At 44.1% G+C, this 20,219-nt stretch overlaps 1 protein-coding gene across 2 annotated transcripts in view; it reads left to right on the top strand.

Moving 5' to 3' along the window:
- VIL1 (villin 1) overlaps positions 1 to 11,391 on the top strand; it is an 86,405-nt gene extending 75,014 nt beyond the window's left edge. For both annotated transcript variants that reach the window (XM_077447888.1, XM_077447889.1), the window contains exons 18-20: positions 1,179 to 1,247; positions 5,333 to 5,473; positions 11,098 to 11,391. In XM_077447888.1, coding sequence (XP_077304014.1) covers positions 1,179 to 1,247; positions 5,333 to 5,473; positions 11,098 to 11,211 — 324 coding nt within the window. In that variant the 3' untranslated portion in view covers positions 11,212 to 11,391. The remainder of the gene's footprint in view (positions 1 to 1,178; positions 1,248 to 5,332; positions 5,474 to 11,097) is intronic.
- Positions 11,392 to 20,219: the final 8,828 nt, after the last annotated feature.

Raw genomic sequence — 20,219 nt, 5'->3', positions numbered from 1 at the left:
AAGAGGCCGTGGGAGGAATCCGGCCCGCCAGGCCATTTCATATTTTTATTCAGCCGTAACATGGTGGAACTTTGTTCCGCCACCTCTAGCTCTTGCCTCCCACTCCCCGCTTTCCTCTCTGCGGCTCTCGCGGATTCCTGCCTGTCAGGGGAAGTGACAGTGCCTCCTGATAGCCCAGACCACCAAGCAAGGTATATGCACCTTCCCCATGCTCTCTTGGAGCTCTTGTTCTGGAGCTTCTGGACATGAGGCTGCCAGTCACCACACACTGACACAGGAGTTGGGCATTGAGCTAACCCAGGGTGGACTGCTGCAACAATAGGGTGAATGCATACCTCCCAACATTTTGAGATGGGAATGAGGAACATCTACTAACAATTGTATATAGGCATAGGCCACACCCCCTCAAAAGGAGAATTAACCCCAAAAAAAGGTTAATTAAATCTACAAAGACTTTTTTTTTACCACTGCTATTCCTTTAAATGTACAAATACAGCAATTTAGAAATCGGATGAAAGGTTTAGTGCTGGGAAACACTTTTTGAAAGATAAAAAGTGCATTTTATATACAACATTATAGATCAGTAGTGGTGTAGTGGTTAGCACTCTCACCTAACAGTAAAAAGGGTTGCTGGTTCGAAAACCCAACCACGACACTGCCTGGAGTTTGCATGTCCTCCGGGTACTCCGGTTTCCTCCCACACTCCAAAGACATGCAGGTAGGTTAATTGGCTTCTGTCCAAAATTAGCCCTAGTATATGAATGGGGACCTTGGATTGTGGGCTCCTTGAGGGTAGGGACCGATGTGAGTGTGCAATGTACAGGGATAGGGACAATTGTAGACACTCACTCAGGTTGAACAGGATGGACTGGTGTCTTTGTTCAACCTTACTAACTATGTAACTATCAGATCAAAATGAGGGACAAATGAGGTGGAAAGAGGGACATAGCTCCCAACTGTCCCTGATTTGGAGCAATGTGAATGGATTTTACTGAGGGAAAGGAGGTTGTGGCCATGTCTCTCCAAGCAGCAGCTGGAAGGTGTGGAGAAGAAAATAATAAAATTGAATATGTAACTGACCAACTGTTGTCTTTTTTTAAAAATATGTGAGCACATTCATTCATTCAGCTTGCTTATGGCTGTAAAAAGTCCGACAATCTCCTCTTTACCTTTTACAGAACACAAAATCTTATGAAGAACTGAAAGCCGAACTCGGTGACAAAGACACAATTGACGGGGTCTCCTCGGTAAGTACAAAGACTGAAGAGTCAATGCAAGAGCACCAGTTAGAAAAATCTAAGCAAAAGATAAAATTCAGTCATCATACAGACTGAGAAAAGATTTACTTATACTGATCTTAATGGATGCTTAGTAAAGTTTTGGACCTTTAGCAGAAAAGCCAGTCCTCTCAAAAGTGATTGTTGGTTGTAAAAGGAAGCCATGTGGGCCAAAGCCGGTCATAGATGGTTCTAATCTCAGGCTGGTTCAGCAGGGACCGGCTGAGATTCGAACCGAACCGTGTATGGGCAGGCTGAATTTAGCCAAGTTGATTGATCAACCGGACTGTCAGATTTTAAATGCGATTACTGCTAGCAGCCATTAGCAGTAATTACGGTGTTCTCCCAGCAGCGAGGGGGGGGGGGGGTTTGCTTCCACCGCCCCAAGAACACAATGGGGTTGATTTACTAAAGGCAAAAAGGCTGTGCACTTTGCAAGAGCAGTTAATAAGCAGAAGCTCTGCTGACTTTCATCAACCAATCATGTGCAAGCAAAAAATATATATATTTTTTTTCCTTGCATGTGATTGGATATTCTTTGCAAAGTGAAGCTTTACCTCATTTACTCTGGAGCAACTGCCCTTGCAGAGTGCAATTGCACTTTGCAAAGTGCACAGTCTATTGGCCTTTAGTAAATCGACCCCAATGGGAGGGATTTCCCCATCAACAATGACTGTGTTGGAGGAATCTAGGGATTTTCGAAACCACTTCGTTTGCGCCGGCTTAAGTCAGGCTTGGATTTGTTATATGACTTTGATATATTAAAAAAGAGGGATCGCCCTGCCAAAATAAGCAACTTGTTTACTGCCCACCAGACAGTCCTAGGTGTTCAGTCTCATCCTGTTGCACCTTCCATAATAAGAAAATAGAATAAAAAACCGTCAGGGATGGTGAGGATCTCTCATAATAGGTACACAGTTGTGCATACCTCCAAACCCATAATACAAAACAAAAAAAGAAGAAAAACAGCAGGGCTGGTGAAAGCTTCCAACACGGCCAGATTGTTATGCAGAGACCTCCAAAAATAGAGTTCTGGAGAGGTAAAGAAAATTGTCAGGTGCTTTCACGCCAACATTGGGGTGGACTGATCCTTTTCAAACTGAATATGTGTATATGTCCCTGGTTCCTCCTTTTCCACATCAACATGCTATTTTTTTTTTAATGTTGTTTTTAGTTTAATGTTTGTTTTTAGATAAAACCTTTCAGCTTTAAAAGGATATGTAAACTTCTTTTTTAAAAACAAACATGTCATAACCGCCTCTGTGCAGTTGGTCTTGCACAGAGTGGCCCCGATCGTTCTCTTCTGGGGTCCCTCAGCGGCTCTTCTGGCTCCTCCTCTTCTCAAGTGCCCCGCTGGAGAAGTGCGTTCCCACCCGTGCAGATGGGCTCCCGTGTCCTGCTACTGTGTCCATTGACACAGACAGAAGGACTCGGCTCCGCCCCCTGCCTCCTGCATCATTGGATTTGATTGACAGCAGCAGGAGCCAATGGCTGTGCTGCTATCAATCTGATCAGGTCCCAAGACACCGAGACACCGGCTGGAGCATGTGCGCTAGTCCCCGGAGCAGGACCAATCGGGCTCAAGTAAGTAAAAGGGGGGCTCTGGGGAGCTAGTGCACTACAAGAGGTTTTACACCTCAACGTATAAAATGCATTGAGGTGAAAAACCATGAGGGGTTTACAACCCATTTAATTACTTACATTTTAGACTAAGTAATAAAATCACTAGGTCTCTGTGCAATACAGGCAGATCATGGCTGATGGGAGGAGCGGGCAGGGAGGCTGTACATGGCTTCCTGAAAACATCATCGCACCCTGTCTCTGTACTCCTCTCAGGAGTCCTTGGCCCTGATGCAAGCATTGGGCTAGCTCTTGGGAGAATTTATGCAAATATGAAAATGCCTTAATGGGTGGGTGCCAGTCTGGAGGTATGGGTGTTCCTAGGCAGGTTGTATTCGTATGCAGATAACACCCACATGTATTGCTGAGCCTCCATGATTGGAAGAACTGAAATCCATGAATGAAAAAAGGGTGGGCCACGGGAAAGAAAGGCTGGGGAGTAAAGAAGTAGATCAGGGGTGCCCAACAAGTGGCCCGCGACCTCCTGCTCTGGGATAGAATAGAAAGAATACGGTTATTAAAGGTCAGTTTATTACTAAAATCACAGTATATATATGGCCATATCTTTTCTGCAGTGGTTACTGGGCTGCTTTCAAACTGATCTGCAGATGCAGAGCAGTTTACCTGCAGGTTACCTGAACTGAGCCAAAGACTTCTATTATTACCTGTGAGTATGGTGAGCTTTCTGAAAGTGCACCAAACCTGCAGGATATAATAGAAGTCTATTGCAAACTGCAGGAAAGCCAAAGGTACACTGCATTGCACACCATGATGTGGGTAAACCGCAGCACATCAGTGTGAAAGCAGCCTTGGACCCCTTTCATACGGTCAGTCTGACAGTCCAACCAATTGGACCCTCAATTCACCTCTAAGTAGTGGCAGACATAAACCGACTTGTATTCTACCTCCAAGACGATCTGCTAAAAAGTATCGTGGGCTGCGTCCGTGTCCACTTTCCAAATGCAGAGTGGACACGGACATGCCATCCACCGCTCCGCTCATTGTGGCCCACGGTTACCAAGTCGCTTAAGTGGCCCTCACTCTTCAAAAGGTTGGGCACACCTGATCATGCTGGATGTCCTTCAGCCAGGAGATGAGGCACAAAAAGGGAAAGCTCTGGTGTCACCCGCAAACCACCTCCATCCCAATATATGCAACAAAAAACAGGAAATCGCCCCAGGACTTTAAATGAGGTGAATGCGGATAGCCAACAATTGACGGAGTAAATGCAGTCTCAAAATGTATTAAAATAGTCATGCAAACATAAACATAAAACATAGCCAAGCCACTGAAGTGATACATACAGTAGAAAATGTCATTACACGTATCATGGTATGAAATGTAAATTGCAGATTACACAGGCATAAAAAGTATCCCAACGTGTTTCGTAAGACCATGCTCGCTTCATCAGGGGTAGATGCGTGTGTAGTACATCTGTAGGAGGTATAATGAACCAAATAAGTATCAACACAGACATGGTAACATGACAATTAGTCAAGAGGGTCCAAAAGCGCATGGCCCTATACTCACCAAAGTCTGTATCAGACTACCAATTGCTTGATACCCAGAGGCGGCGGTAATGAGCGTCCGGCTCGGGATCTGAGGAGGCAGAGGGAAAAACATACCCAACAGAGCACAACCGGGGGGGAAAACATGGCCGGGATGGGGAATGTGTCACCAAAGATCTCCCAGTATCCATTAATAATGCCAACTGAAACATAAATGCATATGTATCAATAGATGCTGCCATACCAGCATAGAAGTAAACTAGTACATGATTAAAACATGTATAGGCATGAACCAAACTGGTTCAATAATGGTATGAACTAGGAATCTAAGCAACAATGGCGATAAGGAGATGAGGCAGGTTTTTGCTACAATGGTACAGTTTAAATACTATAGCTGCTGACTTTTAAGAGTCTAGAGACAAACACTTTCCAGCATGTGGTGTGCAGCGCAGTCTTCCCCAGAGTCGATTTTTCACTGGGCTTCGGTTTCCTGGTGCTGGAATTGTGGATATGGGAGCCAGCTGCGAAATTCCAGGAAGTCTCTCACTGTGCATACGTGAGGCTGGTCCTGAAGCCTCCTGGGTTGGGTGACGGGTCCTCCTGGGTTGGGTGACGGGTCCTCCTGGGTTGGGCGACGGGTCCCAGGGAAGGGTGGTCCAAGCTCACCCAATTCTCACCTCGGCAAGTATTGAGGAAGTGAGAGTGGGTACCTGTCACAAAAAACAAAATGCTAATTTGTTAGAGGTGGGGGGGGGGGGGGGGGATAAGTTGTACTTTAATTTTAGAGATCTGCTTCAAGCAAACTTGTTTCTATGCAACAGGAGAATGGGACGGCACCTCATCCCTTTTGGCTGTATTAGAAGGAATGATCTAGAATTCAGTTGGGGCTGGCAAAATTAGTAACCCTTGTTTTTGTTTTCATTTCAGGATTTCTCTAGCACCATACTGGATTCGTTCACTGCCCAGACAAACTTGGGCTCTCTCGTTCTCACCACATACCCGGCTGATCTCCTGGTAAATAAGAATCCAGATGAGCTGCCACCTGGAGTGGACCCCACCAAGAAAGAGGTAATGAAAGGATAATGTATAAAAGTGGTCTCCAAACTGTGGCCCTTTGCTTGCCTCTATCTGGCCCTTGGGACACTATTCCTGCCACCGACACCAATGATGAGGCACCAAGGCCTCCCACTGACATCATTAATGGTGCACTCTTCCCCCAATCCACACAGTTGATGGGGCACTATTCCTCCCATTGATACCAACCACGGAGCACTGTTCCCCCTGCTAAAACCAACAGAGGGGCACTATTCATCCTGTTAAAACCAGTGACGGGGCAGTGTTTACTCCCAGTAATGCTGGGACATTTTCTGCTCACACTGACCAAAGTCCACCTCCCCTAAATCCCAAAGTACAGTAAATTGGCTCTTTTTTAAAAAAGAGTTTGGATACCTCTGATGTATAGACTGGAGATTTTCTTCGGTGAATGGTAATAAAGTAAACCTGTCTTGTAGAAAGTACAGAGGCCGCCAGTGATGACCTCTTCTGTAAATCCTGGTTGCCTGGCGGTCATGCTAATCCAGTGGCTTTAAAGCCTAACTCCAGGTTTAATTTAAAATTAAAATAATTAATTTGGACCAAGCTGGTAAAAACAAACTATTTCCTTCAGTAACCACCCCCTGGTCCAGCCCCCCTTTCATCACATCTCCTCCTTCTCCTCCTATGTATCACCGCGGCTTATGCCTTGCGCTTCTCCTCCTAGGTGTCCAATAGGATCGCCTGTCCCAGGACCAGCTTTGTGATTGGCCAGGAGGAGAAACAGTGTGAAAATAGCGAATATTAATTCTCTGTGGTCACATAAGTGAATGTGATTTTTGAAGCCTATTAAAGCCTCTGGCTCTAATTACCCCCCATTGAAATGCGTCTGGCGCCCTGCATGTATATTAGGGAGCCAGATGCATGGATTGGGGGGGCAGCGGCCCCCCTTATGGACAGGCCGTCACAGTGCTGTGTTCCCGCAGCGGAATGGGAACTGTTCTTCAAACAAAATCAAGTTGTGCTGAGCTCAGCCATTCAGAGGAAGCTTTGTAATTTATGAATGAATACAAGGCTTCCTCAGAATGGACAGAATGAACCACTAAGGATGCCTCTCAGAAAGCATGCAAGGCCCAAGATCGGAGCCACCATACTCAGTTGGAAGTAGATGGGCAGTCACACTAGCATCTTAACAGTAAATGGATCCTCTGAGGACCAGCACACCACCAGCAGTACTGACCTTCACTAGGTACTGAAGGGGAAGGGAGGACAGATCACCTCCCACCAGCACTGAGGAGGAATACTTCGGCCTCTAGATAGAAAGGAAAGGTGATCCTCCAGGACTGAACTTGGTTTCTAGTCTTCTTCTTGGACTTTCACCAGGACATGGTCCTTTTCTCCAGATTAAAGTTTATAAAAGGTTCCAAGGCACCGCATCTTTACTGGATGAAAGAAACACTCAAAACTGAATGTGTGCGCCTGGATGACCGTCTTTTAGGGTGAAGGTCACATCTGTGCAACTCCGTGGGCCTTGATTGTGTGGGCACGGCAGCCCATTTATTTGAATGCCTCCTGAATTTCAGGGGAAAGGTGCCTACAACATTTCAGAAAACGCAGCCCACACGGGAACCTCTAGTATGGGTGCGATCTCCAGTGCATATGGTGTGCCATTAGATCTAATGGCACCGGCACGCCGCTCCTGCATTTTTCTGTGCAGGTAGTTTCCCCCATAAGAAATAATGGAAACTCAGATGATCCGTTCTACAACCATTTATTCATAGGTCTTTCAGTTTATAGTCCATATAAAAAGATTATAGCAATGGGACCAGGTTGTGTAACCATAAAATGTCCATCCACAAATGGAAGCCTCCACAAGGGGATTAGAAGCAAAATCCAGCAGGATCTACTACAGAATATAGAAGAGAAGAGAGGCGTCTCTAAGTGTAGCAATATGGTTACATTTAATCACGGCTTTTTTTTTCCCCTTTAGAGAATAGGTGCAGGAACTCAACTATGCCCGCCACACTCACATACCTGCCAAATGGCATCAAATAGTAGCTCTTCCCTCTGCATACAACCCCTCCCTCCACTGCCCTCATCTTCTCCCCCCTCCTTAAAAGCTCCACCATCTGTCATATGTCTTACCTTTGTTGCAATATTAAGCTGCAACACCTATCCGGCTGTAGTACCTCCCAGCATTCTATATTACAGTCACTTGCAAGGGAGATTATGCAGTAGGAGCATCGACAACTGGTCACCAGGGAAAAAATGGAGACCACAGAGGGTGCGGCCTACCACGCACTCTCTCCCGCCCATGACTGCACTGAACCCTGGGCACCTGTTCTGTTCTGCATTTCCCTGGTCCCTCCCTTGATCTGTGCAGGAAATCTGACCTGTGGGAGCTATTGGGAGATAAGATATCACTTGTAAACGCAGAAGCTGGTCTTCAGTGTTACCAAGTGATAGTGGTGAGCAGAAGGCCTGAGCCAGAGGTGGTAGAACTGAGTTCCCCCTAGTTCCTGCTGAAAAAAAAAAAGCCCTGTATTTAATGAAGGTACAACATTTAGCAACTCACATGGTTGATGATTAAAAGAGGCACATCTAAGTATGCAGGCATCTGGGGTAAAGCTGTCCACATAGACCGTCCTCCGCACCGCCGCCTCTCACTGCTGTCAGTCTGCAATCGTGACCGAGAAGACTACCCTGCAGTAGAGCAATTTGAAAACGAGGCTTGAATCACTCGTGGAGCGCAAAGTGGAAAGGATGAGGTGAATGGTGGTGCAGAGGATGGTCTATCTATGTCAAGGATATGCAATTAGCGGACCTCCAGCTGTTGCAGAACTACAAGTCCCATAAGGCATAGCAAGACTGACAGCCACAAACATGACAACCAGAGGCAGAGGTACGATGGGACTTGTAGTTTTGCAACAGCTGGAGGTCGATACACTTTGCTGCATAAGAGTTTCAGTCTAGAAAATCAGGATTATATTATTATTATTAATAAAGATGTTAATTGCTGAAACGTGCCTAAAAAGGTGCCTAAGGCTGGTTAGCAATGACAGCTTAGATTAGGGGTAGGTGACCTCGGCCCTCCAGCTGTTTTGAAACTACAAGTCCCATGAGACATTGCAAGACCCCGACAATCACAGGCATGACTCCTAGAGGCAGAGGCATGATGGGATGTGTAGTTTCACCACAGTTGGAGGGCCGAGGTTGCCTACCCCTGGCTTAGATAGTTCTCCCAATGACAGGTTCGCTTTTAAAGAGATATGGCCCAGGGCCATCATTCTCATCTTTTCTTTTGCCACGTATACGCGACCGGAATTTTGGTCGGAAAAATCTCTGATGGTTTCCCGACGGGATTTCGCTCAAGCTGTCTTGCATACACACGGTCACACCAAATTCCGACCGCCAAGAACGCGGTGACGTACGACGGGGCTAGAAAAAGGAAGTTCAATACCCAGTAGCTTCCATCTCGTAGTTGAGCATGCGTGAGTTTTTGTGCGTCGGAATTGCATACACGTGATCGGAATTTCCATTGGAAAAATTGAGAACATGCTCTCAAATTTTTGCTGGTGGGAATTCGGCCAGCTAAATTGAGATGGAGTCTACACAAATCCCTCCTTTTGACAGCTAGCAGAGAATCTTCTTTTGATTATAGGCAATGAAATAACACCTGTGCATTTTTAGTGCTTTTTGCATTTTTTGCAGATTTGCACTACAGTCCATTTGACATGGGTTCCAATGGAACACGTTCTGTAGTGCAAATCTGCAAAAAGCACTAAAAATGCATTGGTGTGGATGAGGCCTTAGGTAGCTCTTCTCCGCTTTCCTTCCTTCTCGTCTTTTACAAAGAGCTGCCTCAACTCTGAGGACAGCAGCCTCCAGCGCCTCACAGTATATGCCCTTATTACTATACCATCCGCATCAAAGACTATTACAGCTCCATCTGCCTGAACTGTTTGACTTTATGCAACTCTTTAACAGATTCCTAACAAAAAAAGAAAAATAAATAAAGTAAATGCAACTTTTTTAGCCTGCAAAAAAAAAAAAAAAAATTGGCATTTATTTATTTTGTAAACGTGAACTCTGTTTGTAGCAGAGAGCGCATTACCCTCCCTGAGATGTATTGTACTTCATAGATAAAGTGCAATAAATCAATAATTATATCAATACTATTGGTGAATCCTAATGCACATTGCTGCTGTGCATGCAATTATTTAGCTGCTGTGCAAAATTGCTACTGTGCAAACTACATAAATAATTCGCTGTGCATGCGATTATTTAGCTGCTGTGCAAAATACTACTGTGCAAACTATGCAAACAAATCATTTGCTGTGCATGCGATTATTTAGCTGCTGTGCAAACTGCTACTGTGCAAATTACGCAAATAAATCATTTACTGTGAATGCAATAATTTAGCTGCTGTGCAAACTACGCAAATTATTTGCTGTACATGCGATTATTTAGCTGCTGTGCAAACTGCTACTATGCAAACTACGCAAATTATTTTCAAAAAATGCTCAACACATTACCATAAATTCATAAATTGAATAAAATAGCTACTGCTATGCAAATAATTAAAACAAACAGTTAATATAGTGCAAAATCATGCAAATCATCATCAGATGCTAAACATTAAATAATAATTAAATGAACACTAAATAGTAGTGATACCCATAAAAGTCCATCCATAAACAGTAAACGTGCAATGAGTATCACTACTCAATATAAATAGGACTGTATTGGTACACCTACACACTTAAAGGTGTACACAAAGGATCATTTGATACTCAGAACTTTCAGGCGCTTCAGCGTAAAAAAAAAAAAAAAAAAAAAAAATAAAAAAAGCGCCTGTAAAGCGCTTGAAAGAAGCCTCATCTGCAATTCCAATGTGAAAGCCCAAGTGCTTTCACATGGAGATCCCTTTCACACTGGGGCGTTTTTTAGGCGCTTTAGCTTAAAAAAAAAAGCACCTGAAAGAAGCCGCAACTGCAATCCCAATGTGAAAGCCCGAGTGCTTGCACACTGAGGTGCTGCGCTGGCAGGGCGTCAAAAAAAAAAAGTCCTGCAAGCAGCTTCTTTGCACCGCTCCTAAAGCGCCTGCAAAGTGATTTTGGCAGCGGTGCTTTGTGGGCGCTTTTAACCCTTTATATGGCCACTAGCAGGGGCTAAAAGCGCCCCACTAGCGCTTGAAAAACGCTGGTAAAGCGCTGCTAGTTTAACCGGCGCTTTACAAGCGTTTTTTGGGCGCTGGCAGTGTGAAAGGGCTCTTAAAGCACTTGGGCTTTCACATTGGTATTGCAGATGAGGCCTCTTTCAAGCGCTTTACAGGCGTTTTTTTTTGTTTGTTTGTTTTTTTTAACGCTGAAACGCCTGAAAAACGCCCTAGTGTCTAAAAGACACACAGGGCTCCTGTGCAAATGCGCAACCGGAGCCGCATCGCCAAATTTCAAGGTGACCACGAGTATATCATGCATGCTTGGTGCAACATTTGTCCTAGCTTATCCTTATGGTTTCATCATATATGACATCATCAGAGTAATCCAATGGCCAGGAACAAATATGCAGATTGTGACTTTCCTGGCAGTATGATGATTTTAAGTCAGAGATTCAATAATGTAAAGACAAGGTGCCTAAACTTAGGTTCTCTTTTTCAGGACTATCTCTCCAACGAGGATTTTGAAAGAATATTAGGAATCTCAATGTCTGACTTCAAGGCTTTACCTGAATGGAAAAAGCAAAATCTCAAGAAAGCTAACGGACTCTTTTGATCAAACCATGGCGTTTTACTTTTTTTTTTGTATCATATTTGCTCCATCTTCTACCCAACAACAGGAACACTCAGTCTACAGAATCAAGTCCTTCAGAGCCAGGCATGGTAGAATGTGAACAGATAAACATGGAGTGTTTTTACAGAAAGATGAATAAAAATTGTATTGTTCTAAAAAAAAGTGTACTTGGCAATGTCAAAGCTGCTTAAAAGCAAAATGGGTCTTCTGTACGATTTGTGGCCTATGACCAAGTAATCCTAAAGTTTACCCCCAAACCTTCCTCTACCCTTTCTAGCTCACGTCCCAATATTTATTTATTTTTCACATTGTTTCTGTAGGGGAAACTATTTGTACTCACTGTGAAATCTTTATCTCTATTTCTTTGGTTTCTATGCAGAGCTGCACCATATTTTGCAATCGGCTTTCATTTTTTTTCCCCCAAATTGAACAAGCTGAAGTTAGAAGGCGATTGGCTACCATGCACAACTACACAAAATTTTGCTCTATCAAGTTTTAGTAAATCAACCCCAGGGAGTCTTTAACCTTCAGCAGTTTTACTGCCACCTACAGAAGGTTTGGACACTAGCACACAAACAACAAAAAAAAAAAAAAAACTGTAGGTCAGCACAGGATAACCCTTTGCTACTACCAACGTTTACCTATTTTGTGGCAAAAAGCCGTAGTGGGAGCATATGATCATAAACACTGAGTGGTGGGACCAGTGTGCCTCAATGCACACCCAAGGAAATATTTTCTCTTTCTCATCAGCTGAGGAAGTCTTTAACCTTCGATACATCCAAAAGTAGTCCACCTAAGAGGTGGGAAACACTGCAAATAATTGCGAACTCAAGAAACACCAAAAAAAAAAAAAAAAGAGAACTGGAGCCACCTGAAGGGTCTTACCCTCAAAACTGGCACCAGATGAGGCCTAAACATCTACCTGGTAGAACACAAAAGACCAGCCGACAGCCATTCAAATTTGGGAAACGCTTGATTGATGCCAAAAAGCCCAAGACGTGCTCACAGATGTAGTAGAATGCGTCTGGATAGAAAAGGTGGTCGATCCTTGAAACCATAAGCTTGAATGAGGGTCTAAGTCAGCCCTTTTCAACCTGGGGTGCCTTGAGGTTTCTTCAAGGGTGCCTTGGCAAAATGCCTAAAAATTTCCCAAAAATGTATACAAGCCAGCTGGTGGGTCAAGCCTGCCTTTAAGTTACACAAAGCCACAGCTGTTTATTGTGCACCATTTCAACCCTTTAGCCACCTGCGTCCTAACAACCAGTGATGTCATCAGTGTTTATAAGACGCATACTATGAGTATCGCCTCCGATCTATATCGTTATAATACCATATAGAGTACCATCATCCAGAAGTTTTAATTTTAAAGGAGAAAGCTTAAATGGAAATACCGGGTAGTCGCTCACACCAACCCCATACGTAGTTCCATTCAGCCATATAATAAATTGGACTATACCGGTACTTGGTAATGGACAAACACTAATGAAATTTAAAATCAATATAATTTTAATAAAGGTATAAAACAAAACAACTTGGCTGACAGTATCGATGGCCACTAGGTTATCTAACAGTGGACCTGGTATCTGACACTCAGCAAACAGTACAATATCCTTACAAGCTTGACTAAACCATCTCAACCTTGGCGCCCTGTCTCTATGTGATTTTTCATTGGCTTCTTGAGCCGGCTTTTACCAATCCCCCATGTTCACCGTGGGGTGACTTTATGTATCTCCCTGCCTGCAGCCTGTTCCTTGAAGTGGGATATCCTCCTGAAGAAGCGGGCCTTTTCCCACGAAACTAGTTGAGGAAATTTTTGTGCACCTTTTATGGTTGAATGCTTCCTGTGGAGAATCCGTCAGGAATACTCTAACTGTGATGTGCATATTATTGTACATCTTAAGTGATATTCTCTTATTGTTTTGGGTTATACCTTTATTAAAATTATATTGATTTTAAATTTCATTAGTGTTTGTCCATTACCAAGTACCGGTATAGTCCAATTTATTATATGGCTGAATGGAACTACGTATGGGGTTGGTGTGTGAGCGACTACCCGGTATTTCCATTTAAGCTTTCTCCTTTAAAAGTGTTTATAAGAAAGGTGTTGATCGCCATCAGTGTTGATCACAGCATCTTTGTTTGAGACTCCCTGCCCCTCTCCGTCAACACTGGGGAGACATTAATCCGAATGATGGAGAGAAACTAAGGGAGAGGAGAAACACTGGAATACTAGTCGGTACTAGTGTGCAAAAGTGTATTTGCTGTCCAAGAATAAATCCTCTCTAAGGTTGGGTGTCCTACCATCTGTCGATGCTGCCGCATTATGTAAAACCATGGGGGTGCCTTGAGATTGCCTAAAATTTTAAAAGGTGCTTTGACTGAAAAAAGGTTGAAAAACACTGGTCTAAGTCACCCAGAGATGGTGAAACAAGACTCCTTTAGGTCCATCCAGGGTGACAATTAGTAAATCTAAAAAAAAGGCTTAGAGACTCACAGCCCAATCCATATCCAGGAAATTTTGATGAACCGGAGCTGGACAGAGGGATGCGACAATGTCTTGGTTTAGGTGAAATGCAGAAAGTCGGGCCTCAACACCACATTGTCCATATGCAGGACCAAAATTTTATTTTTTTGCAAGATCAGGCCAAAAGCCTTAGTCGCAGCAGAACAAACAGGGGAAGCAACATGAGAGACTCATTGTACTTAATGCAAGCAAACAGTCTCTTGAAACAAGACAGAAATGGCACATACCCGATAGTGCTTAGAGTCAAACACTGCTCCAGACTCAGCTCCAGGCATCAACCCCTGGAGTTTTTCCTTAAAACCACAAGCACCCACATGAAAAAGTTTGATAAACACAATGTGCTTAAGCTGAAATCACACAAACAATTCTAATTTCTCATGTCATGTTTGTTGAACACGCATGAAACATTGTGTTGGGAGGAAAAAGTAAGTGAACCCTAATTAGGCTAATTACTTTGACAAAATTTAATTGGAGTCAGCTTGCACATGTGGAGTCCAATTAATGAAATGAGCCTAACATCATTAGTATACAAGCTCTTGGAGGGGGTGATAAGGGACTATATACAAGATTTTAGTAATGAGAACGGTATCAGCAGTAATCAGCATGGATTCATGAAGAATCGGTTCTTGCCAAACCAATCTATTCTATGAGGAGGTGAGTTACCATCTAGATAAAGGAAGGCCCGTAGATGTGGTGTATCTGGATTTTGTAAAAGTATTTGACACAGTTCCCCATAAACGTTTACTGTACAAAATAAGGTCCGTTGGCATGAACCATAGGGTGAGTACGTAGACTGAAAACTGGCTACAAGGGCGAGTTAAAAGGGTGGTGATAAATGGGGGGTACTCGGAATGGTCAGATGGGTAATGGGGTCTGTCTTTTGGCTAAGATCAAGCGTAGTATCTGTTCTTATCAGTTACCAAGATGTGGCGCTTGCTTCCGTCCCTGTTCTAAGGCGAGGTGGAGCAGGAGTGGCGGTTGCTATGCAAAACCTGCTGGTGTAAAGGTGATCCGGAGCGGTTCGTAGCCGAAAGGGAAGCCTTCTGATGGGGATGGAGAACCACTGGTCGGCACCAGGGGAGGGTACCCTGGCCTTCTGGCTTGGATTGTGGCAGCTTTAGCTCGGGTCAGTTTTTCGGGAAGGAACGTTTGTTCCCCTTTCTCCCACCGGGGGAACGGCCTATGCTTCCCGAATGTAATTAGGTAGGAGTGATGGGAGCGAGGGTGAGACCTGATGGCAAAGGGTCTCACTAAGCTCCTGGATCTCTATGCCTTTCTGGCTGTGGTGGGGGCTGCTGTGGTCTGGGCTGGGGGGTCGGGATGCTTCTGTTGAAAAGCCTATGGTGATGTTCCCCTGAAGTGGCAGTTCAGGGGTGCCTTATGTTCATTGTGCTATGCACTTTGATATCTGGCACCTTGGTCACGTCACTATATAACACGCTTTTTTACACCTGCCTCTAGGGTCTGGCCTTTTGGCTAGGACCAGAGGAATTTTTGATTCCTGGCCGGAGGGCCTGGTCATTGTATTGCACAATGGCCACCTTTTCACTCTCCTCTTCACTATCCCTTTCCTCACTTTTTATTTTATATGTGTGGTTTGTCACGTCTTGTCACTTCACGTTTTGATGAGTAGGGTGTCGGTCCTCAGACCTATCCTGAAAGTCTTGTGGGAGGGTGGACATAGGCCTTCTGGCTTGGTTCACCCTCTATTGGGGGAGGGGGGGGGGGGTCTCCCTTCGGGGGAGCCCCTATTCCCTAGTACTTGGGTGGGTCTGTTTCGGCAGACCTTCCGGAGAAAGGCGGTCGATCAGCTTCGGCTGGATGGCCATGAATCTGGTACCTCAGTCCCCGTCTGGAGCCTAACGCCCCGGGGGATCAGGGTAAGGTGCTTCCTAGTGGAGGATATCAGACATCCATTGCACGTTTTTGTGTGTCACTCTTTATGTGTGTGCACTTTTTTTTGGCACCGGGTGGAAGTTTTTGGGTGTGTTTTGTACACCATAGGCTTTAAAAAAAAAAAAAAATAATAATAATTTAAAAAAAATGGGGTCCCCCCTGGGTTCTGTGCTGGGACCAATCCTATTTATTTTGTTCATAACAGACCTGGAGGATGGGGTAAACAGTTCACTCCCTGTATTTGCAGATGATACTAAGCTAAGCAGGGCAATAACTTCTCTGCAGGATGTGGAAACATCGAAAAAAGATCGAACAAATTAATGGGGTGGGCAACTACATGGAAAATTAGGTTTAACGTAGAAACATTTAAAATAATGTATTTGGGCGGCAAAAATATGAAAGCAATCTATACACTTAGGGGAGAACCTAGGGGTCCTAGTATATGATAGGCTCAGCAATGGCATGCAATGCCAAGCTGATGCTAACAAAGCAAACAGAATATTGGCATTAAAAAGGGAATCAACTCCAGAGATAAAACGATAATTCTCCCGCTCTACAAGACTCTGGTCCGGCCGCACCTGGAGTATGCTGTCCAGTTCTGGGCACCAGTCCTCAGGAAAGATGTACTGGAAATGGAGCGACTACAAAGAAGGGCAACAAAGCTGATAAAGGGTCTGGAGGATATTAGTTATGAGGAAAGGTTGCGAGCACTGAACTTATTCTCTCTGGAGAAGAGACGCTTGAGAGGGGATATGATTTCAATATACAAATACCGTACTGGTGACCCCACAATATTTATTTCAGTTACTTATATAGCGTCATCAATTTACGCAGCGCTTTACATATACATTGTACATTCACATCAGTCCCTACCCTCAAGGAGCTTACAATCTAAGGTCCCTAACTCACATTCATACATACTAAGGACAATTTAGACAGGATCCAAATAACCTACCAGCATGTCTTTGGAGTGTGGGAGGAAACCAGAGTACCCGGAGGAAATCCACGCAGGCACAGGGAGAACATGCAGAGGGTTCTTTACTGTAAGAGTGGCAAGGATGTGGAAGTCCCTTCCACAGGCGGTGATCTCAGCGGGGGGGCATCGATAGTTTCAAGAAACTATTAGATAAGCACCTGAACGACCACAACATACAGGCATATACAGTCATGGCTGAAATTGTTTCAGAAAATCAAGCATTTCTCATAGAAAAGTATTGCAGTAACACAAGTTTTGCTATACACGTTTATTCCCTTTGTGTGTATTGGAACAAAACAAAAAAAAGGAGGAATAAAAGCAAATTGGACATAATGTCACACAAAACTCCAAAAATGGGCTGGTCAAAATTCTTGGCACCCTTAAATATTTGGTTGCACACCCATTGGAAAAAATAACTGAAATCAGTCACTTCCTATAACCATCAATAAGCTTCTTACACCTCTCACCTGGAATTTTGGACCACTCTTCCTTTGCAAACTGCTACAGGTCTCTCTTAATGGAAGGGCGCCTTTTCCCAAAAGCAATTTTAAGACCTCTCCAGAGGTGTTCAATGGGATTTAGATCTGGATTCATTGCTGGCCACTTTAGAACTCTTCAGCGCTTTATTGTCATCCATTTTTTGGGCGCTTTTTGACGTATGTTTGGGGTCATTGTCCTGCTGGAAGACCCAAGATCTCAGACGCAAACCCAGCTTTCTGACACCGGGCTCTACAGTGTGACCCAAAATCCTTTGGTAATCCTCAGATTTCATGATGCCTTGCACACATTCAAGGCATAAAGTGCCAGAGGAAGCTAAACAATCTCAAAACATAATTGAACCTCCACCATGTTTCCCTGTAGGTATTGTGTTTTCTTTGTAGGCCTCATTCCGTTTTCGGTAAACAGTAGAATGATGTGCTTTACCAAAAAGCTCTATCTTGGTCTCATCTGTCCACAAGACGTTTTCCCAGAAGGATTTTTAGCTTACTCAAGTACATTTTGGCAAACTGTAGTCTTGCTTTTTTTTTTATGTCTCTGTGTCAGCAGTGGGGTCATCCTGGGTCTCCTGCCATAGCGTTTCATTTAAAGGTCGACGGATAGTTTGCGCCGACACTGAGCCTGCAGGACAGCTTTAATTTCTTTGGAACTTGTTTGGGGCTGCTTATCCCCCATCCGGACTATCCTGCGCTGCAACCTTTCATAAATTTTTCTCTTCCGCCCAAGCCCAGAGAGATTAGCTACAGTGCCATGGGTTGAAGACTTCTTGCCAATGTTGCGCACTATGGATAAAGGCAAATCTAGATTTCTGGAGATGGACTTGTAACCTTGAGATTGTTGATATTTTTCCACAATTTTGGTTCTCAAGTCCTCAGTTCTCTTCTCCTCTTTCTGTTGTCCTTGCTTAGTGTGGCACACAGAAACACAATGCAAAGACTAAGGCTGTATTTACACCTATGTATTTTTAGTGCTTTTTTGCATTTTCCAGATTTGCACTACAGAAGGTGCTCCATAGGAAACTGTGGCAAATGAACTGTAGTCCAAATCTGCAAAATGCAAAAAGCACTAAAACTGCATAGGTGTGACTCCAGCCTTAGGGTCCTTTCACACGGGGCGGATCATAGTGCTGATCCGCCCCGTGGATATCCACTTGCTCAGCAGTGATCGCCGGAGCAATTTCTGCTGAGCAGGCAGATGACAGGTCCGTCTCTGCACACTGCGCAGGGACGGACCTGTCACAGCGCTGCTCTCCCCTTTGGGAGATCGGGTGACGGACCGCAGTGTCCGTCATCACCCGATCCGATGACTGATGGAAAAATAGCTTTTTCCTCCGTCACACTTTTTCGGATCAGATGTCAGCGGACATGTCACCGCTGACATCCGATGCTCCATAGATCTCTATGGAGCATCCGTTCAGGTCCACCTGAAAAACTGACAGGCGGACCTGAACGGATCGTCCGTGTGAAAGGGGCCTAAGTGAACTTCTCTCCTTTTTATCTGCTTTCAGGTGTGATTTTTATATTGCCCACACCTCTTGTCATTAGACAAGAATGAAGGCAGAATTTTCACGGCTGCCATTTATGGATTGCTAGTTAGTTTCCTAACTTTTATTGGGACAGAATGATGTGTGTCACAGGCCTGAAGAGTAAATGCAAACCATAGCTAAATATTATTAAAGTGCCATCAACTCAAGTTTGAAGCCCCAGTGACTTGATGAATGAGAGCTCTAAAAAGAAGAAGTTGGATGCACTAGTCTGGAGAGAACCTCCAGCATTATCTCCACAGCTGTAGCCATTGGAGATGATTTACTAAAACTGGAGTGTGCAAAATCTGGTGCAGCTCTCTCAGCTGTGCTCAAACTGGTGCAACCAGTCCGCTTCTAACTTCACTTTGTTCAATTAAAGTTTTACTAGGGCCCCATTCACACCTGAGTGTAGCGGCTTCAGGCAGAAAGTCATGTGATTTTTGCCGTGTTTTTGTACAGGTCAAATTGTCAATGTAAAAAGCAGAAAAACGCCCAAATCTGCCTTAAAAATAAATAAATAAAAATTCCAGAACTTGTTTGAGCTTCAGGCATTTTGGAGTGGAAATGTGAACCATCTCCATAGAGAATAATAGATTTTTTTTTTTTCCCCCTCCATGCTTCAAGCTACAAAACGCTCAGGTGTGAATGGGGCCTAAACCCACAATAGTAAAAATCAGTCTGTATTATCAGAGGTCAACCGATATGGGTTTATCTCTGGCCGATGCCGATATTTAGAAAATCGGGTGATATACGATGCAGATTTTGGTGGCTGATGTTTTAGGCCGATTTTCTTTTCCCTTCATCTCATAAAATCGAACAGTTAAAGAGGGATTCCACCAAAAAAAAAAAAAAAAAATATTAAAAGCCAGCAGCTATAAATACTACAGCTGCTGACTTTTAATAAATGGACACTCTCGGCTGCTGCCGTCACCATTCTAGGTGAGGGAATCAGGAAGTGAAGCGAATCGGCTTCACTTGCCGGTTCCCTACTGCGCATGCGCGAGTCGCACAGCGCAATAGGAATTCTCCGCGCTGTCTCTGAGACCCGTGTGTGTCCCAGCAGACGGCGCGGCAGGATAGGAAATGGTGTAGACTCCCACGGTAGTCTATGCAAGGAAGTGGGTGTAAATACCTGTCTTTGACAGGTATCTGCACCCCCCCTGAAAGGTGCCAATTGTGACACCGGAGGGGGGGAGGGTTTCCGATCAGCAGAAGTTCCACTTTAGGGTGGCACCCCGCTTTAAGTTAAATGATGAAGAAGGGATACAGAAAATTGCTTAAATTAAGCATTGACCAACAGAAGTACACAACAAACCTGCAATTAGTGCACTTGTATGTCATTTAGAAAAAAAAAAAAAAAAACACCAAAAATTATATTATATTATAATATATATATATATATATACACACACACATACACATACACACACACACACACACACACACAGTGCCTTTGCGAAAGTATTCGGCCCCCTTGAACTTTTCAACCTTTTGCCACATTTCAGGCTTCAAACATAAAGATATAAAATTTTAATTTGGGACACAATTGTGAAGTGGAACAAAATCTATTG

The sequence above is a fragment of the Lithobates pipiens genome, unplaced genomic scaffold, assembly GCF_037356315.1.
Source record: "Lithobates pipiens isolate NorthernLeopardFrog02 unplaced genomic scaffold, aLitPip1_a1.2 Scaffold_22, whole genome shotgun sequence".
In the NCBI taxonomy this organism is placed as follows: domain Eukaryota; kingdom Metazoa; phylum Chordata; class Amphibia; order Anura; family Ranidae; genus Lithobates; species Lithobates pipiens.
This window is presented reverse-complemented; position numbering and strand designations above follow the sequence as displayed.